The 23,463-nt window shown below is 34.5% G+C and overlaps 7 protein-coding genes across 8 annotated transcripts in view; 1 reads left to right on the forward strand and 6 right to left on the reverse strand.

Annotated features, from left to right (window-relative positions):
* LOC104761027 overlaps positions 1–385 on the reverse strand; it is a 3,656-nt gene extending 3,271 nt beyond the window's left edge. The window contains exon 1 of one of the 2 annotated variants that reach the window (XM_010484044.2): positions 181–385. In XM_010484044.2, the coding sequence (XP_010482346.1) occupies positions 181–266 (86 nt within the window). In that variant the 5' untranslated portion in view covers positions 267–385. Of the gene's footprint in view, positions 1–8 lie in introns of both variants that reach the window. The other variant, XM_019239876.1, reaches the window with a different exon arrangement.
* On the reverse strand, positions 3,925–5,099 carry LOC104761028. Its single transcript, XM_010484046.2, has one exon. It carries the CDS (start codon positions 5,044–5,046, stop codon positions 4,132–4,134), a length of 915 nt encoding a protein of 304 aa, XP_010482348.1. The 5' UTR covers positions 5,047–5,099; the 3' UTR covers positions 3,925–4,131.
* LOC109130419 lies at positions 5,067–5,626 on the reverse strand. Its single transcript, XM_019239901.1, has one exon. The coding sequence runs from the start codon at positions 5,349–5,351 to the stop codon at positions 5,067–5,069; it is 285 nt and encodes a 94-aa protein (XP_019095446.1). The 5' UTR covers positions 5,352–5,626.
* On the reverse strand, positions 10,581–12,404 carry LOC104761030 (adenylate kinase 3). The gene is made up of 6 exons (XM_010484047.2): positions 12,060–12,404; positions 11,642–11,787; positions 11,442–11,561; positions 11,190–11,357; positions 11,010–11,099; positions 10,581–10,925 (listed from the first exon to the last, which is right to left on the reverse strand). The coding sequence occupies exons 1-6, from the start codon at positions 12,181–12,183 to the stop codon at positions 10,824–10,826; spliced, it is 750 nt and encodes a 249-aa protein (XP_010482349.1). The 5' UTR covers positions 12,184–12,404; the 3' UTR covers positions 10,581–10,823.
* On the reverse strand, positions 12,425–15,181 carry LOC104761031 (argininosuccinate synthase, chloroplastic-like). The gene is made up of 9 exons (XM_010484048.2): positions 15,017–15,181; positions 14,844–14,905; positions 14,694–14,754; positions 14,391–14,532; positions 14,073–14,121; positions 13,773–13,955; positions 13,590–13,664; positions 13,328–13,513; positions 12,425–13,238 (listed from the first exon to the last, which is right to left on the reverse strand). Exons 1-9 carry the CDS (start codon positions 15,099–15,101, stop codon positions 12,597–12,599), a joined length of 1,485 nt encoding a protein of 494 aa, XP_010482350.1. The 5' UTR covers positions 15,102–15,181; the 3' UTR covers positions 12,425–12,596.
* On the forward strand, positions 17,349–19,941 carry LOC104761032 (cycloeucalenol cycloisomerase). The gene is made up of 8 exons (XM_010484049.2): positions 17,349–17,479; positions 17,581–17,717; positions 17,794–17,877; positions 18,169–18,210; positions 18,400–18,510; positions 18,623–18,814; positions 19,012–19,109; positions 19,483–19,941. Exons 1-8 carry the CDS (start codon positions 17,467–17,469, stop codon positions 19,658–19,660), a joined length of 855 nt encoding a protein of 284 aa, XP_010482351.1. The 5' UTR covers positions 17,349–17,466; the 3' UTR covers positions 19,661–19,941.
* On the reverse strand, positions 20,627–22,684 carry LOC104763344. Its single transcript, XM_010486726.1, has 2 exons — positions 21,280–22,684; positions 20,627–21,189 (listed from the first exon to the last, which is right to left on the reverse strand). Exons 1-2 carry the CDS (start codon positions 22,682–22,684, stop codon positions 20,627–20,629), a joined length of 1,968 nt encoding a protein of 655 aa, XP_010485028.1.

The raw sequence follows: 23,463 nt of genomic DNA on the forward strand, positions 1-23,463 counted from the left end.
CTACTAATCTCGCTCTCACCGGAAAACGATTCAAAAAACTCAACAGCTAAATCATCGAGACTAATTTCACCGAATCCAGAACCTCTCACGGTGTTCACAAACTTCCCTTTTCTCATCGGAGTCACTTCGATTTCAGGATCCGGCATGCGGTGAGAGAAACGGCTCAAGCTCCGGTGTCTCCTTGAAGCAGACGGTCTTCGTGTAGAGTAAGAAGAATCGTCGCCGCTCTCTGAGGATTTGGGTAGTGACGTCGTCGTTCTCTTCATCGTTGAATTGAAAGCTGAAGGAGACAGCTTCGACTCTACTGGAGAAGGAGGAGGAGGAGGAGCGGATGGTTCGACATTTTGAATTGTTGAGCTGTTTGAGGAAACTTTTTAAATAAAACATAGTAATTCGAATTTTTTAATTATATCAATTTAAATGCGGGATATTTGGGAGTAATCCAAAATTACTGACCATTTACTGCCTTAAATACCTGATTAACAAAAGGAACCAAAAAAAAAAAAATCTCAATTCTTACCAAATTTATTTGGATATCTTTACCGATTTATTTGAACACATATATATTTTCGATTTAACTTTTATTTTTACTTATACATTTGAATAGGTTTGTAAAGTTTGGTAAGAAATTTATAGAGGTAGAGAACCAACAGATATAATATTCTTTATTTTTTCGATTTTATGGGTCAACATTTTTTAGTCATTTTAACTCCCATCATAACATATTGTTTAATTTAGTTATATATATGACTCACTCTGGGTTATATTCATACAACTTCGGCTTAGCTTTAGTGATGATTTTACTGTAGTTAATCACTAATCATTTTCAATAACGCAAATCAGAAAACGAAATTGTAGAAATTACAGATTCTTTTGTGATTTCTCTTTGTTAGTTCATGAAAAAAAAATTTCATCTTTTTCATTTTGGAAAAAGTCTGTTTTTCATGTTGGTTGCAATTCTTTTGCAAGACTATTTTAGCTCAAAAATAAAGAGTCGTGTGTTGGCTCAACAAATTTATTTATCGCTTATAGTAGTTTAATTTTTACAATTCGCAGTTACGTTTGAGGAGTAAACATCCCACAAGGCCACAACATGTACATATTAATTAATTGAGTGTCAAAGTTGTCTTGTTAATACTCTTTTTAATTTTTCCACACCGTTACGCTTATGGCTTAGAATTAACAATTTCGTTTGCTAATATGGTTACGTAGAGGAGCCAATCATCTAAGAGTGAATATCCATTATAGAAAACACTAAATAGAAAGGTAAATAATATCCTTCGGTTATAAAATGTGGTTCGTTCCAAAGGTCCAATCCAATACCAATTTGATGTAACAAATGGTTCCAACTATTGAAGTGTTCACTCTATTATCTAACCTAGAATAGTAACTGCGCTCGCCGCGGGATTGTTTCTGTATTTTGTTTTTATTTTAATTATTTTTAAGATTATTTTTGTATGTTTTTTATAATAATAACAAAATAAAAAGTCAGTCCCTCTATTGATTGATTATCATTTCTCAATTTTTTTTACCTTAAAAAAAACTAATTTGTCAACATTAAACGAAAAAGATAATATTTATATATTAAAAAACTCTAGATCCCAAAAAGCTAAAACCATACTGAAATTTCATAATGAAATTTCCTGAAACAAAATTCGCCTCAAATCAAACCAAAAAATATTTCAATATCCACCTCTATCGCATATTCGTAATCACATCAAAGTTATACTTAATCAAAATTACGAGTAAATAAAAATGTTCGTGATGTAACATCAAAACTACGAGTAAATAAAAATGAAGAAAAGAGTTTGACCTATGGGTTCCTAGTTCAATCTCTTCATCAAAGAAACATCTTTATTATTCTTGCTCCATCGTGAAACTTTTCAAACAAAGATAAAAGTGTTCTTTACTCTTTTGGTATTTTAGTCTGCATTTTTAGTATTTGTAAAACTATAACATATCTTCTTCCAAAGGATAAGTCTTGCCTACAATCACAAGTTAACCTCTTACTCTTTATCTTCCGTTACAGCTTTTTCATTCTCAGCATTGTCTCCACTTGTCTTAACCTCTGACTTTGTATATTCTGTCACAACTTTTTGATCATCTTTTTTATCTCATTATCAATCTCCATTTTATTTGGTACAGACATATCCTCATCTTTCATAACTTCTTGTGTTTCCTTACCTCCATAATTCTCCTTCTCTTTTTTCCAGCCATAGCCTATGTTGGCTTTTCAAGAAAACAAGTGTTGTTTGCTGTCGGATATACAGTTCCCTTTGTATCTTCCCCCATATGTAAAGATAGTCCAGTAGATCCTTTCACCAAATACACTTGTTGTAATCAAAGCCGGTGGATGAAAAATAAGTTCAGAAGATTAGACTGCTGCAACAAATAGAAATTAATGTTCCGTATAAAGAAACTCAACATCTGCCGAACCAAATCCAGACCCAAGGAGTAGCAAAAAAGGAATTCAATCTTATAAAAATGCATTGACCTCACACTGGCATATATGCAACAACAAAAAACTAACTCCACAAAAACAAAATCCAGAAGTTGGCTAGTCAACAATAAAAGAAAATTAATTTAGATTTCATTTGTTATCCGTAATTATCTCTTATTCCCACTTGAGATCTGAAAAATGAAGAACTAAATGAAAATTTTGATTGGAGAATTCGAGATTACACAAAGAGTTTGAAAATCAAGCAAGTCATTTAAAAAACCAAATCTCAAATCTCAAAGGTTCATCATTTATCCCCACTTCAAATACATTCTGGAGAAGCAAAAATTATTTAGGTAAGCTGCTTCGTTAGCATTACCTCGAATTAAATCAAAATTTTACACTAATCAATTAAAGTCAATCTGAATCTGGAGAAAAAGGATTGAAGATTCACTTACCCATAATCGAAGAGGAGATATGTACATTAACGCATGCATCTCTACAGTTCTTCTTCTCCTTCCTCCCCACCCTCGTTATTGTTGTTTCTTCTATAAATTTAACTTGCAATACTGCAATATTGTAATTTGCAATATTCGACAACAACATCATATGAGAGCTGCCAATTACAAATCAATTAAAATCTAAATTACAAATCCAATTAGAAAAGAAGAAAAAATTGCAAACGACACTTAAAAGAAGTTTGTCGGAAACGAGGTTCATTTCTATGTAAACCCTCCTAGAAGCACCACAACCGATTAATTCCCCATTCCTACACCGAATCTACGACAGTTCTTCCTTTCTAGGAGCAGGAAGCAGGTGGCGGCTTTGTGGAGAAGCCGATATGGGAGCTACAAATACTTCAGTTAATCTTCCCGACGAATCCGCTAAGACCTTCGCCGCTACTACTATCGTTTTTGGCTAAAAAAAAATACAATACTAAAATTGGACGATATAAAGAAGAAGAAATTAATGTGTCCTTGGCAAAAAAAATATGAGTTGTATTAATTGTTATAATCTGATTGGTTACAGATTTTCTCTGATGTGTTAAAAAAAATGAGTTGTATTAATTGTTGAGTTGTATTAATTGTTATAATCTGATTGGTTACAGATTTTCTCTAATGTGTTAAAAAAAATGAGTTGTATTAATTGTTATAATTTGATTGATTATAGATTTTTTCTCATGTGTGCTGTAAGCACATGGTGATATTGTATTGATAACTAAGAAGAGGCCGCCCGTCAGGCGAAATTGTTATTTCTTAATGCATGCATTTTGTGTGAGTGAACATATATAGACTACTCACATTCACATAAGTACTAGTCCGATAAGCCTATAAAGCAGGAGCCAATTGATCTGTTATCTTTTATGACGGTGGAGAGACCCGCCCGTTGGGCTGGTTTGTTATTTTCATTACGCATGCATATTGTGTGATTAAACAGAGACACTCCTCACCTAAGTACTACTCCGATAAGCCTACAACGCAGGAGACAATTAAAGAAGAAACATACCCAAGTGGAGTAACCAAGAATTTATACAAACCCCAAAATAAAGAGAAACACTGCAAAACCGAAAGTAAAATCAAAATATCAAAAGCTACAAAACTGCGAAATATGTACAATCCTAAAACTTGTAAGTTCCAAAGATCTCTAATATGTCATCAATCTAACATCCAACGGCCAAAAACTCTTCCAACCCCTCACCGTCCGAGGCACAGTGCAGCATCAACATCAAGCCGCCACGCAAAGCCACCGTCACTCATCCTCCAAACATCACAGAACGAAGTGATCGAACTCACCTCCTTATCACGACACGTGTACTGCAATCTCATCCTACATGTGAACGTACGGTACGTTACCGAAGGTTTCTCCTTCATCACAAGCCACACACTCATCTTACTACCACACTGCTTCTCCTCCTGATCTTTCCCAACAACCAAATCCTTGTACGACCCGTTCGTCCAAATGACTCTCCCTAAGCCGTCAGATATAAAACCCGGACACGTGTCTCTCTCTAGTTTCATCCTCCTCTCCTCGTCCGTACACCCTAACTCAGCATACTCTCCCTCCTTCACCACCCATCTCTCCGTTACACCCTCCACCGTCAGCAACGACGAGTACACAACCGTCTCCGTCGTTAACTCCGTCTGATAACGTCTGATAGAGTTACCTCCGTCATTAAAACTCAGCCGCAACGCCGCCGCACCTAACTCCGGCGCCGCCTTAGTCTGCGACGGAGAAAAGTTTTTCTTCTCAGGAGTGTCCGGAAGAAGAGGCAGCGTCACGATCTCACCACCGACACCACCAGATCCGTTCTTCGTCTCTTCGTTTCTCCGTCTTTTGCTGTTACCGTTACTGTTAACAGATCCGCTACCGCTACTGCTAGTGTTATTCTCCTTTGAACATTTTCTCTTACCTCTCCGTGACTTCGACGAAACGTTAGTTAACGCCGATCCGTTTTTATCCGTCGGTGAAGACGGAGATCCACCGGAATCAGGTCTCGGTGCAATCGGACGGTACCGGAGCATAATCCGATCAACCTTCGACATATCATATCCACCACCACCACCACCACCACCGTACCTCGCGATACAACAACCTCCCCGAGAATTCATACTTTTTATATAGATATATTCTAACAAACCAGTTTAGTTTTTGGTTTTGTTGGAGAAAGGTGAAGCGTGTTGGTGTTTGGTATATAAAGAAACGATACTGTTACGTTCGACACGTTCGGAGAAAACTCTGCCACGTGCGAGACCAAACGATGAACAGCGCAACGACGTGATTGGACGAAAGAGTAGAGACGTGGCGTGATGTTTGGGTCCGACATGAGACTCGCGGTACGAGGGGGGAGTGACGGACCAATGGGAGAGCGAGGAGTGGGGGCTTTAAGGTGCGATGCGATTAAAGTTAGACACATAAGTCTGCGACTTTGGAGTTACGTGTAACTGAACGCGAGGGTTTTGGTTTTAAAGATGGCAGGACACATGGCGTAATCTTGTTTGCTCTTTTGTTGTACGTTTTTATTTTCTTTCTAAGTTTTAAGTTTGGTTTCTATTATTAGCATGTAGGATGGGGAAGATGATGACGCGTGGAGAGTAAGGTGGTGACACGAATCTCCTTTGGATGTGGATCGTGACATTTATTTCCAGAAGAAGATACTTTTACTTTTAGTATGCATATAATTGGTGGAATGTATAATTTTTTTAGTATTATAGCGTATTAGAAAATCCTAGAAAATATCTACTCAATCTTCAACGTTCGTGATTTCGCTAAGTTACAAAACTATAGAACCCACATGCAAGTTATATTTTCAGTATTTACGTGTGGCCGCCAATGAAAAATACGACGTAGGGTGAAAGTAAAAACAGTTATTACCACATTTAAACTTTCTATTCAATTATATAATGTATTTTTTTGTAATCATCTGTTAATTAAAATTTAGAATTTTAAATGTTATGGTGGTTGTACTTTTTTAATTATCTGTTAATTAAAATTCAAAATATGGATATAATAAATTAATAATTATTAAAATGTAATAGAAAAAATGAGGAATCGAATATGTATTGTGTCATACTCATATAAACGCATCGAATATGTTGTGGTTAAATAACAAAAGAGAAATATTGAGAAATATCCCTTTTATTGTATTTTTTTCAAAATTTTCCTTTTCATCTATCTATCTTTTAAAAGTATTATTTAAATTTTAAAAATTTAGAAAGTTTTATAAAGTTTATAAGGTACTTATAGATAGTAACTATTACTTTGAGACTTGATTCAAATATTTATTAAATTTTCTAATGTTTAAAAAAGATATTTACAATGGTATATATTATTTTTTTACATATATATATATATATATAGATATATTAGTTTGAGTATATTCTTATAAGATTACATGCATAATTTTTAAGAGATAAATTTTTTTTGTTATCATCCATGATAAGAGAAGACAAGTTGTGTCCAACCCATATATAATAATTATTATTTAAATTCTAATAATTATTATATCCACATTGTTCAATTTTACGTCTTTATATATTATAAAGATTAACTTTAAAGTTTGTAATTTTTTTTTTATATTTTTGCAGTCATAACTCTGTAATTCATAATATACAGTTTATATTTAATTTTATGACTCTTTAATACTGAACAGTGATTAATTAATAGTAGCACTAGATAATTATATTCATTTTCATAATTTTAACACTATATTTAAATTTTAAAACAAGTTCACTGATACATATAGTAGAATATCTCTATAAATTATTTATAAAATATTATATACTGTATAATAATATCATTAATCAATTTTAATTTCAACAATATGTGTATTGTGTTTTTGAAAAAATTAAGTTATGTACCTTATTTTTTTTCACCATCTAAACTTTGCTTCACACTACTACTTATTTTACACTAATGCATATTATGTTTTTTTACACATTAAGTGCTCTTCCTATGCTCCACATGGCTTAGCACATTAGATGTTATGTACCCTGCTTCTTGATAATTAAGATTTACCGCAACTACATCTATATGACCTTTGCGCTTATGTTGTTGTGTTATTAGCGCATCTCCATATAGATTAAGATACGCTGATCCTACTATCACACGAGCTTCTAGTTGGTTAATATTAATATTAATGATATTTGTTTTAATTCAAAACATCTTATAAAAAAATCGTAAGAGATAAAAAAACTTGATATCACCCACTATAATTCTATAGGAGAAGACAAGTTTTGGCCAATCCAAATATAATATATATAAATTAAATTTTGATAATTATTATATCCACATTTTCATTTTTATGTAACAATGACTAACATAATTAGCACCAGATAATTTATTTCAATAAGTATTTAAATTAACTTTAATTTTTAAAATAACACTAACAAATATGATAAAATATCATTAATATTATCATTAATCAATTTTAATTTATAAAAAATATTAATGCCCCACAAAAAAACATATTTATTGTGTTTTTACCTTATAAAGTTTAATCATGTACCACATACTGTTTTTTCCACCATCTAAAATTGTTTCACACCGCTTGTTTTGTACTTACCATGCATATTATGTTTTTTTTTTTCTTACAAACCACACTTAAATCACATTGTTCAATCAAATCTGCTTTTACTAAGCTACATATACATATTTGTTTCTTATATAATATATACCTTATCAAATCTGCTTTTACTAAGCTGCATATACATATTTGTTATTGTGGTTCTCAACACTTTCTGAAAAATTCTCTAAACACTGGTATGGCTCAAAAACTGTTTTACTAGTAGTTGAGAAGATATAACAGTCCAGATCGTCACAAAAATTTGGTTGGTAAAAAGTCCACAAATATGTTTCTTTGAACCAATTCTGGTAACCTTTCTAGCAAAAGAGTAACAACTTTCAAAGATATTTTATGTTAAAATAATTTGTGTGTGATATTACAAGCAATCTGGTTTTGTTATTAAATTATCCTTTTTTCTTTAAATAAGTTATAAAACTAACTAAATAAATAAATAATGTTTTTGGGGTTCTCAAACCTTATAATACCACTTCATACAATTTGAAATGTCATACTAAAACAGTTATTATAAATGAATTAGATAAGGGCCCGCACGATGTGCGGATTTACAAATTATTGAAAAAATAAATCCTAAACCTTAAACAGTGTTTTAAAAATATATAAAGAAAATTTATTTCCTAAAATAAATTTATAAATAATTTAAGTTAGAGAATATTTGTATTTACCTTCATACACTTATTTATATATATATATATATATATATATATATTAATATATTATAACAATTATTACAATAATTTAAAGCTAAATTATATCCCACTAAAACTTTCGCCAAATATTCATCATTACAAATATTATTATTGTCAAATTTCAATAACGTTTCACAACTTATTCACAAAATATTTTACATAAAACAAATTCATCAAAGCAACATCTAATAAGTAACCACATACAATTTTACTCTATAATTTACCATTAAAATATGTTCTTACACCCAAAATTATGTTATTGTTAAAGTATGCTCTTTATCCCCACCTATAAAATGTCTTCTAAACAAATTAAACAAATTTTATTTTGCTTTACTTTCATTTTGGCATAATTATAGTTCTTATAATTACTAAAATTGTTTTGTGACATAATTTCTTTAACCATGAAGTTTTTTTTACTCCAAAGATATTGGATGAACAACTGGTGAAAATTATCTACTCGATTACAATGATTTTATGACTAACCCAATAAAAGTTAAAAAATTAAAAGAAATTTAATAGAATATAATAAAATAAAATAAAAAATTGAAAATTATAATCATGATGGTATATATAAGTCTTAGATATTTCATATATACAAAATAGAAACTTTATCTACAACCCAAAACATGACATATGTCATAATCACCTTAAGGATCAACGACCTATTTACTCTTCAGAAGAATCCAATTGTACCAAAACAACTTAAAGTTATGACCTCGTCTCAAATATTCTCGAATCATTAATTCTCAACTTATTTTTACCGGAATCAAAAGTTCTCATATATTTCTCCATATACCTTATTTAAACGGTTACGAACCTAATCCGATAGAAAATTACATAAATCCGGTTAGAAACCAATTTTAAAATGGTATACCGTTCCAACTTCCCAAATTTGAAACCGCTTCTCAAATACTCGATCAAGCAGCTCTTGTTTCAGTACCGGGATCATCAACATTATTTAGAAAAGAAAACTCTAAATTTTGACCAGAAACATCAACCACCGACTTATCTTCCAAACTTATAATGCTACTAATTGTAGAGTCACTTTTGGAACCTCCATCAGTGTCTACATCCTCAACTAAATTAGCGCGCATTATATACTTCGATTTCATTTAATTGCATATTATAGCTTCCATTGAAAAACCCGCACGAATCAAAGACCCACGCAATATATCGGCAAAATTATATCAGAAAAAAAAATCAATGAACAAAGCTTTCGGTCTTTCGATATAAACATGTAATGTTATGTAGATATAAAGTTATTTTCTTAATTAGCTGTCCTATTATGTTTCAAAAACAATAATTCTTTTGACATAACTTATGTTATTTTTAAAAATTTATTGTTCACTAATATTTATTAATAATAATATACATGTTTAGTGAATTACTCTTTTGTTTATACATGTCAAAATCTTATTGAGAAAACACATATAATATAAGTAGCATACAGTGGAAAATAGATTAGTTTTGTTAATTTTCTTTTTTGATTTAGAAATTTTTTTATAGATATAAACAAGTAAATTTTATTTAGATTTAATATTATTTTCTTAATTAGATGTTTTGAAAAATAATAATTTTGACACGTGTCAACATCTCATCAGTATACTTAACACATGTTATGATCATGTTAATTGCTAATTTGAAAACCCAACTTTATATAATAAGTTTTTTAATCTAATAAAAATATTAGTTCAGACTTCAATTCAAGTTTTCCTAAGACTGCCAATCGGTTTTTCATGATCTTTGTTTTCTTCGCATGTGCCTTCAGAAATCTTGTTGCAGTACTCAGTCGAAATTGGCTAACCATAGAGACATAATTTTTTTTTTTTTTTCAAACAAAGACATAAAATTTAATGTGTTAGGTTATCTATATTATTATTTTTACAGCATTTTTCACAAGAAGGCTTGAAGTTGGGCAATATTTACATCATATGCCATTGTAACTAAAACATTTAATAAAAAAAGTTAAAAAAAAAAATAAATTAGGAAAATCGAGTATGAAAATATATATTTCCCTAAATATGTGAACAACATCAATTTTTATTTTCCTTTTTAATTACAAGTTTAAAATGTTTTAATGAAAAAAGAAACTATAATATCTTACCTTATTCAATTTCGATTTTCCATAATTGGTTTGGCATTATACATGAAAGCTTAACACATGAAAGCTTAACAGAAAAAAACACAAACTTGGTTTGTTTTTGTTAAGCTTTTGTCTAGTAAGTAGAAAACACACATCACAATACTTAATGGACCAGGGTTTTAGAAAAACAAAAACTGTAACTATGTATTGTGAGGCTGCATAATGGTTCCTGTGCTACTAGGTGTTTAGTAGAATAACTGAAATTTATTCAAAGTTTTAGTATTAATACCATATCATGAAGTTCATATCACATTCTAATGTTTTCAATGTTCCAACATATCTGTCATTTTTTTTTTCCTTTTCTCACCTGACATTGCCAGTCGCAAACAATAAACCTTAGTGAAACACTGCACAAAACTGCAGCAAATGTTGCTCTTAAGACAAAAGACATTCGGGATGGGAAACAAAAACCTCAGGAGAGTTATTTAAGAGAGAAAAAAAGAGAGATCTCAATTCTCAAACTCATTTCAGTTTTCATGTAGACACAACCTTCTTCACCACTTTCGTAACCTCTTCCGGGGCCTTCTCTGCTGGTATGTTAACCAGATTACCCTTCTTTGCGTAGTAGTCAATTACCTGCAACAACAACAACAACAACAACAATCAAAATCTCCAATACTCCTCCTCACTCAAGCTCAAATGCTTTAAGGGGAAACTTACCGGTTGTGTCTGCTTATGGAATGCATCTAGCCTTGACCTAAGAACATCTGCATTGTCATCTTTACGTTGAATCAATGGCTCTCCAGTAACCTGACAACAATCAAGTTGATACAGAGATCAATATTCACAGATCCGATTTGCTAGTCCAATATTAGGAATGAGATGAGATAGTTTCCTTACATCATCAACTCCGGGAACTTTAGGAGGAGCGAATTTAGTATGATAGCTTCTTCCACTCGAAGGGTGAATCCACCTTCCAGTAATTCTTTCTTCCAGAACAGAATCATCGATCGCAAAATTAAGCACCTTATCAATCTGAGCTCCCCTTCTGTTAAGCATCTCATCAAGCTACATGATTTTATAAAACAAGGTCAGAAGAACATTAACCAGAGCAGATACACAAAGGACCAAGCACAGAAAAGAATCAGAAACCTTCTGAGCTTGGGTCACAGTCCTAGGGAACCCATCAAGAATGAAACCTTTCTGACATTTGGGTCTGTTCATTGCTTCATCCATGATACCAACAACCAAGTCATCAGAAACAAGCTCTCCCTGGACATAAAGTTACGATTCAAAACTAAATACATGAAAGCTTAACAGAAACAAACCAAGTTTGTGTTTTTTTCTGTTACCTTGTCCATTGCCTCCTTGGCCTTAACACCAAGAGGGGACTTAGCAGCAACAGCAGCTCGAAGCATGTCACCGGTAGACAAATGGCACAAGCAAAACTCATCCTTTATGACCGGAGACTGTGTACCTTTTCCTGAACCAGGTGGACCTGCCAATGCAAACCATAGATAAGCCTAGAGCACAGACATGAAACAGGTAAATTCACATTCTTTGTTCATCTATCTTTGGGGTTAAACAAGAATCTGAGCTAAATTCACTATGATCATCAGATAAAGGATTAGCGATAGCAGCAAAAAAAATGCAAATTTTACATACTAGAACAGATAAAAATCGAAACTTTCACTACGCAATTCACATAGATCACACCACCGAAGTGACAATTGAGTGAAAACTTTCAGAGATCGAAAGTGATAAGTTTACCGATGAAGACGAGACGTTTGTCAGGCTTAGAAGCACATTTCATACGGCGAAGAAGCTCAGACATGAGATCAACGGTCTGAATGTCTTCCATATCTACAGAAGAAGCCGCACTACTCGTCGCCATGTTCGTTCGTCTCTTACAGAGGAATTAGATTTGGTCTGGTGGTGGGTTCTCTCTTTGAAGTGCGTGTATAGAGGATTCGATGCTTCCAATGTTTAGTCTACTCTTTTTACGATATTACCCTCCACTGTGCCAACAACTGCAAGGCCCTGCCCCTCGAGACCTCGACCAACCCCCAGGGGTTGGTGATGATACACCCAACTTTGAAAACGAGTCTTTCTTCTACATCTATATCGCACATTTTTCATACAATTACATAAAAATCAATACTTTACCATTAAAAACAAAAGAAACCAATAGATTTTCTTGTATAGAGAAACCCTCAAGTCTGAATTCAAAAGCCTTGAAAAAAACTAAATAATCGCAAAAATGCAAAACACAAATCATCAACAAGACGAAGAGAATATAGAACACATTTAGATTCCCTTGTCAAGCATGGCTCTAACTCTCATAGGAAGACCATATAACCGAATGAATCCAGCTGCATCCGCTTGGTTGTAAATCTCACTCCCTTCAAACGATGATATATCCTGTCTATACAGACTAAACGGACTCTGTCGCGCCGTCACTGTCACACTCCCTTTGTACAGCTTCAATCTAACCGACCCTGTTGTCTTCTCCGTTATCTTCTCCATGAAGGCGTCCATTGATTCTCTCAATGGGTCAAACCATCTTCCCGCGTAAACCATCTCTGCATATTTGAGTGCTAACGAGTCTTTAACCTGAATTGTCTCTCTGTCCAATGTTAGTGATTCTAGTTCTTGGCAAGCTTTGAATAGAACTGTGCCTCCTGGTGTTTCATACACTCCACGAGATTTCATTCCAACTAGACGGTTCTCTACCATGTCAATGCGGCCTATTCCGTGTTTTCCGCCTATTTTGTTTAGTTCGGAGAGAAGTGTGGCTGGAGAGAGAGTCTTCCCGTTGAGAGAGACCGGGATCCCTGATTCTATCCCTATCTCGATGTACTCAGGCTCATCAGGAGCATCTTCAGGGTCTACACTTATCATGTACATATCTTTCTTTGGCTCATTTGCAGGATCTTCCAATATATCTCCCTTACAATCAAGAAGATATCGGATTTCAGAAAGCAGGACACAACTTTGTTATGAATTGAAAAATGTAAAAACCTGATTAGTGTTGTTACCTCATGACTGAGGTGCCACAGGTTCCTGTCTCGGCTGTAAATGGATTTCTTTGTCACGGGAACAGGAACGTTATGCTTCTTCGCATACTCGATAGCATCTTCTCTGCCTTGGATTTCCCATTCTCTCCATGGCGCCACAACTTTAAGTTCCGGGTTTAATGAGAAGAAGGTGAGTTCAAAGCGAACCTGAATTAAACATTAAAACCAATATAAGAAGCCTTAACAATGTAAAGGCTTTTAGCACAACATTTCCGCAGCTTACCTGGTCATTGCCTTTGCCAGTACACCCATGTGCAACCGCATCAGCTCCAACTTCTGCTGCTACATCAACCATAGCCTATATCATATAGAAGCTTTGTTATTCATTAAGAACACTAAAGATCTCGGAGGCTTAACTATGTGATTCCTTCATCTATCTGCAGGGACAATTTCTCAAAAATGGTACCTTTGCAATAACAGGACGCGCCATGGAGGTACCAAGCAAGTATTTTCGCTCATAGATGGCACCAGCTCGAAGACAAGGGAATATGTAATCTTTCACAAACTCTTCTGTTAGATCCTTAACGACCAACTGAGAAGCACCACTGGCCTTGGCCTTTTGTTCTAAACCCTCCAATTCTTTTAAGCCCTGCAGATAAAAAAACATTTAGAACAGGTAAAGAAGATACTAAACTACAGTACAAACATAAGAGAAAAAGGACACAAATTTTCAAGAGTCAAATAATTGGCACAGTTTGTGATGTACCTGACCAACATCTGCAGTAAAGCACACAACTTCACAGCCATAATTCTCCCTGAAAACATGGGAAATGCAAAGAGTCCAAAGTAAGCCCACAGATGTTAACGGATATGTAAACATCATGAAACAAAATTCATCGCTCAAAGCATCTAAAAACAGGGAAATCCACAGCCTAGAGCTAGCTACTGATACAAGGTTTTCAGATCTCTATCTTTATTACTTGACTAGTACAACACACAAAGTCACAAACCATAGCCAAGTCTTATAATTTTATTAAAGTAATTCATGTTAGAGCTCCAGAAAAAGAAAAGAAAAGAAGCATACTTGAGCCAAGGCACAATGACAGAAGTGTCTAAACCTCCACTGTAGGCTAGAACAACTTTGTTGAGTTTCCCACGAAGCCCAACACCCTTTGCATCAGTAACCACCACACCATTTCCATCACCAGATAGAACAGCTCGAATAGCTACAAATCAAAATAAAACTTACTGTTATATATCTTAGTGGCAACTGGCAACTATGTAGATACAAGATAATCTTTTTGATGATTCGAAAGTTACACACAGAGACAATACAATACTAATTTGCTAAAAGTGTTTCTAATTAATAGAGTAGAACTAAACTCACCTTGATTCTTGCAGCTGCGGGAAGCGGTGACTTGATTGCTAACAACGACATTGCGGTTAAGCTGCAGTTACCAAAATGAGCCATTTTTAACAAACATTTCAGAATTAGCAAAAGAGGATTTCAAACGCCATAGATAAAGAGGGTACGTACCTCTGGAGCTAGTGAAGTGGTTCTCGGGAAAGCTACATTCTGACATCTGAAGGGACCTGAAGCTGCGATAAACAATCAAATATTATTTTATCTATGGTTTGAAATTCTAGAATGGTATTAGTACACAAAGTCTTAAATCAAGAATAAATGTTTGAGAGCAGAGAGAGAGAGACCATAGGCATAGTGGGGAATACGGGAAGGGAGAGCAGAGGAGGAAGAAGGCTGAGGAAGAAGAGAGGTCGCAGTGATTTGAGCCATGAAATTAATTTAGTCTTTTGTCTCTTCTCTTGAGTGCAAAATGATGTTTAGAGAATGTCACAGACGCAGTGGTTGGTGGGGTTCTGGCCTTCTGGGAGAGGTTGACGTTTTGCCACTAGGGCTTTTGTCCACACTTGTACAATAGTAGGATATCATTTTCAACTTTTCATATATTTACATTTTACTCACAGAAATTCAAAATTACATTTACACATTCCAACTTTTACCCTTTTTCCATTTGGAGTATATCTATATTTTAACATTTTGAAATACATTTCGCAATCTACTCTTTTAGCTATAATAAATTACAAAGTTAATCTCTAAAATTTTTTATAAAATATAACTAAAATCTATCTTATCATTTTTGGAGTACATTTTTGTGTCACCCTCTCTTATCTTTGTATCCAAACAAGTCCCCGCTAAATTCTCTACAATTCTTACAACCAAACACATTATTTCCTTATTTGATAATATTAACTTCCTAAAATCTATCTACCTAATTTAAATCAATATGTTAGATTAAAATATAATTATTTTTTCACTTTTATTTAATTTTATATTTCATTATTTTAATTACTATTTAATACATAAAGTTAATAAATTTTTAACTTTTTTTCAGCATATGATGTGATTTGAATTTTTATAAACGGATATATATTTTTAAAATTGCCTTACTATATTTGTAACCAAACAAGTATATCCACATATAGAGTTCATAATACATTTTTGGAGTACAATAGGATGCCATCACTTTTTACCAACTTTGGGTCGGGTTTTTAACTAAAATTATAACCGATTCAATTATCCGAATACTCCTTAAGATTGCCGAATATTTTGGGCCCGTATTTAACTTGCGAATCAAGAGTTTGTACAAAATCCTACCTACAACCGCTAACAGTATATATATGCAATTCACCATCGACTACAAGGACCTCTAAACCATTTTACAGTATCATATCAACAAAATAATAGTCTCGTGGTGTACCACGGGGTAAAATCTAGTATGGTTATAAAATCGCAAACAAAATCAGTTCATAAAATATCTCTATTAATTGATTCTTATTTACCTAAATTAATTTGGGGTTACATTTATATAATCTTTATATTTAACATAGCATTCCTAAATATATCTACAATAAATTTATGTTTGTCTTCAAAATTAAAATCTATCAATTTTTTTCTAAAAACATAAAGAAAAAAATCTAATATTCTACAAAATTTATTTCAGATTTAAATTAAAATCTCGACTTCAAAATATTATATTTAAGAAAATGAAACTGATTTTTTCTTCTACATTACCAAAAAAATATTCATAATTTTGATAATTAAATAAAACATAAGTTGTGTCACTTGGGTTAAATAAAAAAATACTATAAAATTAAATTGATAACCATGGGTTAAAATCCTAGTGTTTTGTTATAAAGTGTGTGAGAGTGCAACTTTCCCTTTAATTAATCAGAAAATAGACAAAATTAATCGTATATAAATGAATGATATTAGTTTAGTACATAATAGTATATAATTGAATTGGTATGTGTTTGAAGCAAATACAATATATTATTTTATCCAGGAGATAGATAGTATCCTTCTGTGCTATCCCCTATATCCTCGTAGTAGGGTTGAGGGCAGTGACCGGCTCAATGATCGTATACGCTCAATAGAATATGTACGCGCGGGCGAAAGAATCCTCCGCTTTCAGCCTAGCTGGATCCTCTTGAATCGTCTCTAGCTACACCTATAATGCAAGGAATAATAGACTTACATCACGATATCTTTTTCTTCCTCATTCTGATTTTGGTTTTCGTATTATGGATCTTGGTTCTTCCCTTTCTTTTATTAAAAATACTTTCTAATGGTACTTTAGAATAATAGGTCCGAGAATGCAAATAATAGGTCCTAACAACATTATTTTACATGATACCACGATATAGGTTATAAATAAATACTCCAATTATTTTACGATTTCACAACAACTTTTTTCTTTTCTTTTATTTTCTTTTTGCAATTAAGCCTCTTGTATTTACCAAAATTCATCTATTTTTTTTAACATATATATACCCAAAACAAAAAAAACAAAAAAAAATTGATGAGATGTAAAAGTATATAAAAAAAAAACTATAAAGTATCATCATTTGAAAAAACTGGATTTGGCTTACGGAGTATGATATAAAAGCCGGTGATGTCATAAATTAACGTTAAAATATATGAAGGGATCACAAAAGCGTGCAGCTGCCACGTGACCTTGATTCAGATCTTTTGGTGGGTCGCTCGTAGTACCCCATCATCATCATCATCATCATCATCTCTCTCTTCTCTCTCACACACACTCAAAAGTCAACATCGGAGCCAGCGAGCGAGAACGATTATGTCATCATCAGGTAACAAAAAAGAAAAATCTAACGCCGACGGATGTCTCTCTCTTCTCTTCTTCTGATTCGAATCTCTCTGGTAACCTTTTTCACCTGATTGATTGATATAGGAAGTTCATCACCGCCGCCGAGCTTGTGGCTGGCAGCGAATCCGAGTAAGAGATGGGGGGAACTCTTCTTCCTCTTCTACACTCCCTTCTGGCTCACTCTCTGTTTAGGGATCGTTGTTCCTTACAAGCTTTACGAGGTCTCTCTTCTTTAGTTTTGTGTTCAATCGCCATTTCTTTAAAGAGATCTGAAGATTTTGATTGCTTTGTGTATAGACATTCACGGAGTTGGAGTATCTGCTTCTGGCCTTGGTTTCAGCTGTTCCTGCTTTCCTCATACCAATGTTACTCATTGGAAAGGTTTCTCTACTTTTAACAACTCTGTCACCATTTCACCTTGGACTTGTGTTGATGCTACTTTTACCAGTATAGGTTGAAGATACCAGAACAGTGTTATTGTACTTGCTTGATTAAAAATTGCAGATATCTTATATGTTTAGCTGTGTTGACTTTGTTTACTTGTTGAGAACTTTGCTTTCACTGTGAGCTTTGCTTTCACTTGTCTATGGCCATAATCATCTACTTGAGTACAATTGAAAGGATACCTCTGTTCCTCTTCACTCAATATATATGCATTTTTTTCCTTCTCAGGCTGACAGAAGTTTATGCTGGAAGGACCGTTATTGGGTTAAGGCAAGCTTTTTTTTTTTCTTTTTCTTTCTTCTATGTGCAATATAGTTTCAAACTCTTTGTTGATTTAAATTTAAGTTTGAGATGATACTTTTGATTTTAGTTTGATCAAGGTTAGTGGTGAGAGTTTTCATTCTCATGATTCTTCATCTTGTAGTTGTATTGATTGGAACTTTAATTCCACTACCACAGGCAAATCTCTGGATTATTGTTTTCAGCTATGTGGGAAATTACTTTTGGACACACTATTTCTTTAAAGTTCTTGGAGCGTCCTATACGTTTCCATCATGGAAAATGAATAATGTAAGCACAACAATATTAAGTGGATTACTGTGTTCTGTCGAGTATTTTTCTTGTTTCCATGGGCTCATTGCAGGGTTTTTTTTGTGTGTGTGTGTGTGTCTGTGTTGAACAGGTGCCTCACACTACATTCTTCCTAACACATGTTTGCTTCCTCTTTTACCACGTTGCTTCGAACATGACTCTTAGAAGGCTACGACATTCCATTGCTGATTTACCAGATTCTCTGAAATGGTGTTTTGAGGCTGCATGGATACTGGCGCTTTCTTATTTCATTGCATACTTGGAGACTATTGCTATTGCAAATGTATGTTTTGATTTCTTCATCTCTGTGATAGTAACTATAAAAATTCCACAAGGCACCTTACTTTGTGTTTTATCAAATAGCATAAATTTCTTTTGAAATCTGCTTAAAGGCTATGTTTATCTAATTCATCATGCTAGAATCTTGTTTGGAAACTAATCACTTCCATTCATATGTTTGGTTGTTTTCAACGTGTCCAGTTTCCTTACTACGAGTTTGTGGACCGAAGTGCCATGTACAGAGTTGGATGTTTGTTCTATGCCATTTACTTCCTTGTGAGCTTCCCAATGTTCTTCAGGTAAAGAACAGCCTCAAGCCATAGTTTTCTTTATTACCGAGTAGTTTCTTTATTACGAATTTCCTGATCTTATAGAAACGGTGAATCTTTTCAGCATCATGACTTTTGCATATCAAAACTGAGGTTTGCATTATCTGTAGGGTATCATAAAGGAATTAGTGACTTATATGGAGAACCATGACCCTTCTTTCTTAACTGCCTTGAGAAATTCTTTCAACCATTGTGCCATCTCTGTGATATGTTTTCATCTCTCGACTTCTTGGCCTTTCATGATCTTTAATGTTATATATTGTCTTCCTAAGTTTCATCATTTTTCTTACTTAAATGTCTTTGTGTTTTCTTATGCATTCTATTAATTGGTGGGGGTTTGCAGGATGGATGAGAAATCAAGTAACGAATGGGATTTATCCCGAGTGGCTGTTGATGCTTTGGGTGCTGCTATGTTGGTAACAATCATTCTTGATTTATGGCGTCTCGTCTTGGGACCTATAGTTCCCTTACCAGAGGGACAAAAATGCCTAGAGTCTGGATTACCATGGTTCTCCAGTTGACAATTGAAAGATGGGCTGCTTCCACCAATTCCGGGAATAGCATTGGACTGAAAAGAGAAACCTGCGCAAGAGTGTCCGTGAACACTCAACGGAATCGGCAAGCAGTTAATGCGATTTTGGACATGTTTCTGAGGTTTTTCTTCTCCCAGATGACTGCTGTATTGTTGTTATTTTTCAGTTTCTCCTTATGGACTTGGCAATGAAATCTTTCAAGTTATCATTTACAGAACAGAATGAAAACTTTTTGCTGTGGAACTGAAATCGATGTATTGGTTTGTCCTCTTTAAGTTTGATAAAACGTAAAGGCCACAACACCATTTGAATGAACCAAAACTTCACATTAAATGGTTAAATCTCATCACATGAAGTATCTAAGGGCTTTAATACTTCTGAAACCTACTTCCTCATATCGTTTGTTCCATTGTTGAAGTACCCTTATGGGCAATGACTCATATGGTACACTGGTACGTACCTGCTACATAATCAAAACACTAATCTCTTTTGACCGTTTGGTTTTTGGTTTCAATAGAACCCATCATCATTCCAGGATCAACATTACCTGGTCCTGTGCGTATCTGAAGCATTCCTTGAATCTGCTCTTTCTCTGTAGACCGTTCTTAGTTTAATAATGGGAGACAGAACAAGACTGCCCTCTGTTTTTATAATCTTTACATCTAAGAACAAATCTGAGAGGAATCCTTAAATGTCCAAAGACTCATTGCAAACCACATGAAAACTTTCAAATATAATAGAAGTCTTAAAATGATATAATAAAAGATCAAAGTCTCATTCCAATCAGATAACCCTGTTTCAAGATACAACTTCCAAATATAAAAACGAAAAGTAAAAACAAAAGTCATTGAATCAGCATCCCACTGATACTAACTCAGATTTATTGTAGTTTTAATGAAACAAGTCTAGAAAAAAACAAAACAGGGTTTTCTTGAGAAAATTGATCTCTTGCATCTAAAGCTTCTCCTCTTTGTCGCCTTCCAATTCAAGCTTCACTTTTGTAGTTTCCCCATCATTTGCAGCATTGCTCGAACTCCCCACACCATCATCAACTTCCTCCTTTGGTTTCTTGACCACAGTCTCCAGTTTTCTCATCATTCCAAGCTTCTTTTTTGCTTCGCCCCCATCAGCCTCCTCCTTTGGTTTCTTGAAAGCCACATTCTCCAATCCTCTCATCTCCTCCTTAGTGACAACATTGAGAAGCTCTGGTGTCAAATGTGCAGGATCAAGTTCCAAGAAACCTACAGGAACATTCTCACCATCTTCACTTGTAAGAAAATGAGAATCCACCTGATGGGATAGCCTAAACAGTTCACACTTTGGGATTGTCCACTGATATGGATGGCGACGAAACACAACTTTGTATCCAGGGACTTTGACTAGCGGCACAACCGGTAAACCTACTCCTTCCTCGAAATCATGAAGCACTTCAACTAATTGATAATTGTTCACAACTTCTTCAGGAGTTGAACTGTTCCAAGATGGTGACCAGTTTGTATAGAGAGCCCAAAAATCACCTTTATTCGGATAGATGTGCACAAACCCGTTGGCACCTTTTTCCCACTTGACTCTATGTGAAAATGAGTCGAAAAAATCGCAATATTCTTGCTTACCGATTGAGAAGCTTCCGGTGGTCTTGTAAAAACCTGATTCAATCCACTTCATTGGACCTAGTTCCTCATTATTCTTGCTATACAGCCAAGAATAACACATCTTGAATGGTTCTTGACTGACAAGACCATGGACCATTGCATACAAACGAGGCATTCCCTTATCATCATAAACAGCCCATACCTGGTTTCCTTCTCGAAACGAAGCTTTGGTTCGGTCATTGTCAAAGTTGTGGAAATCAGTATCTGGAACAATCACAAACACTGCATCAGGTTCCTCCTTTTTAACCACAACATTAGTGTTCTTGCTTTCACACTTTACTCCTTCCGCTGCTATGCAGTTCTTGGAGCCTTGAGGTATGTTTGTTGCTGAAGAAGCAGAAGCAACATTGTTTTGTTGAGAAGCAGAAACTAACCTTCCAAGAGTGATCTGTTCGACCAAACTCTTACCCTTTTCAATCATACCTCTGAGCCCTGCGTCTTCACTGATTCTTCTGAACTGAGGAACATTTGTTAGTAGAGGTCCCTTTCGTTTGTTATCTCCTCCACTAGCTCTCCTTAACTGGTTCACAGGACCAGAAACTCTCGATGGAGGTTGTTCAAACCTAGCTTCAACTGTTTCTTGACCAACTCTGTTTACTTGATCAAAAGTTCTTTGAGATGTCAAGACAGGTTCAGGCACTGCTGACAGAACCACCGGATTGTTAGTGAAGCTCGGAACCTGAATCGTTCCCGCTCTCCTGAGCTGCTGCTGCTTTTCGTAAGTCGATGGAGTAAAACGATTCATCGATGGTCCAGGACACTCCAAAGCGTCAAATGGCATGCAACAATGAACACACATAACCCTGCGATCTTTGCATCTACCTGGAAACTCATACTTCATGTTACAAGAACGGCATAATGTCCAGAAGGTGCTATTATCCACGGAATTAGAAAACGCCTCCGAGGCTCTTCTCAGATTCTGTAGTTGTAGCTGTTCTTGACGTCTCATGTCATAAACTTGCTTCGCCTCTTCATTGCACAGATGATTCCAGGAACCAGTCAGTAACATGTTGGCTTCATCAATGCTACAAACAGTGTTGTCACAGTCATCAAGGATGATGTCCAGAGATAGCTTCTGGTAACGTTGCTGGATTGTTTCAAGATCTGCGGTCGGGTCAACCGATAACACAGCATACCAATCAATTTCACCGTTGATTTGCTTGGCGAAACCCATGCGCACGTCAAGAACCGCATTTAGACGGAGAAGACCACAGAGTGAAGGGTTAAGCCTTTGTGCCCTTACAGCAAACTCTTTGGCTCCACAGAAATCACCTGTTCTGTACATCTCCACAGCAATCGCTTTCGCTCTTCTAGCTTCTTCTCGAATGTTTTCACCAATTCTTCTGTCCATTTGCAACATTTTCTTCGTCAAAGTAGTGCCACAAGATCCTACAAGATAGAGAGATTGATCAGCAAATGAAACAACCCTAAAATCTGAAACAGAGTAAAGTGGGATAGCTTTTGCCCCAAGCACACATGTGGAAAAAGATATTTGAATAAATGGCTTTTGCGCCAACTTTAAAGTTCATTAAATATCAAACTTGTTCAAAGAAATAAGTAAAATGGAATCACGCAAAACCATTTATCAACACGAAGGAGAAGAGTGTAAAACAAGACAAATCGAAAACAAAATCAAAGTACACAGGTTGCTAATAAGAACAAAACCAAATGAGAACAAAAGAAAAAGAAGACTAATGCAAAGTAACGTAGGTAATGAAAATAATGATACCTTTGCGTTGCGAATGAGGAAGAACAGGTTCAGACTTTGTGAGTGATTTGGTTTGGTCAGATTGCTTCTTTTTGTATTCAAGGTGAAAGTAAAACAACCTCAAAACCATAGAACGATGAACATATATATAGGGCAATGGTTTGGTGCATGTGACTTTTTATGGTTTCACCATGTTTTGCATTGCCAGTAATACTATTTACCTAAATTCACTACTGTTTTCAGTCAAAGTTTTAATTTCAAATCATCTCCAAATTAATTGGTTGTGTAAAGAAATCTGTATATTTAGGTATGCTATCTATTTCACTCATATTTCTTTCAAGAATACAATACTTTGAAGTTTGAACAAAGACTATTTTTAAAAAGAATGGTAATGAGGTATTGCTTTGGATTATGTTTCTCTTTTGAGGGAA

The sequence above is a fragment of the Camelina sativa genome, chromosome 18, assembly GCF_000633955.1.
Source record: "Camelina sativa cultivar DH55 chromosome 18, Cs, whole genome shotgun sequence".
Lineage (NCBI taxonomy): Eukaryota > Viridiplantae > Streptophyta > Magnoliopsida > Brassicales > Brassicaceae > Camelina > Camelina sativa.

Excerpts from the sequence above, each read along its gene's own strand:
- LOC104761028 (XM_010484046.2), bottom strand. The coding sequence starts at position 5,046 with ATGAATTCTCGGGGAGGTTGTTGTATCGCGAGGTACGGTGGTGGTGGT.
- LOC109130419 (XM_019239901.1), bottom strand. The coding sequence starts at position 5,351 with ATGTGTCTAACTTTAATCGCATCGCACCTTAAAGCCCCCACTCCTCGC.
- LOC104761030 (XM_010484047.2), bottom strand. The coding sequence starts at position 12,183 with ATGGCGACGAGTAGTGCGGCTTCTTCTGTAGATATGGAAGACATTCAG. Across the intron at positions 11,788-12,059 it reads CAAACGTCTCGTCTTCATCG|GTCCACCTGGTTCAGGAAAA; the intron begins GTAAACTTATCA and ends TTGCATTGGCAG. Across the intron at positions 10,926-11,009 it reads TCCATAAGCAGACACAACCG|GTAATTGACTACTACGCAAA; the intron begins GTAAGTTTCCCC and ends TTGTTGTTGCAG.
- LOC104761031 (XM_010484048.2), bottom strand. The coding sequence starts at position 15,101 with ATGGCTCAAATCACTGCGACCTCTCTTCTTCCTCAGCCTTCTTCCTCC. Across the intron at positions 14,906-15,016 it reads TATTCCCCACTATGCCTATG|CTTCAGGTCCCTTCAGATGT; the intron begins GTCTCTCTCTCT and ends TGTTTATCGCAG. Across the intron at positions 13,665-13,772 it reads CGCGTCCTGTTATTGCAAAG|GCTATGGTTGATGTAGCAGC; the intron begins GTACCATTTTTG and ends TATATGATATAG.
- LOC104761032 (XM_010484049.2), top strand. Across the intron at positions 17,718-17,793 it reads TTCCTTACAAGCTTTACGAG|ACATTCACGGAGTTGGAGTA; the intron begins GTCTCTCTTCTT and ends CTTTGTGTATAG. Across the intron at positions 18,511-18,622 it reads CATCATGGAAAATGAATAAT|GTGCCTCACACTACATTCTT; the intron begins GTAAGCACAACA and ends TGTGTTGAACAG.
- LOC104763344 (XM_010486726.1), bottom strand. The coding sequence starts at position 22,684 with ATGTTGCAAATGGACAGAAGAATTGGTGAAAACATTCGAGAAGAAGCT. Across the intron at positions 21,190-21,279 it reads AAGCTTCTCAATCGGTAAGC|GTGATTTTTGGGCTCTCTAT; the intron begins AAGAATATTGCG and ends ATCCGAATAAAG.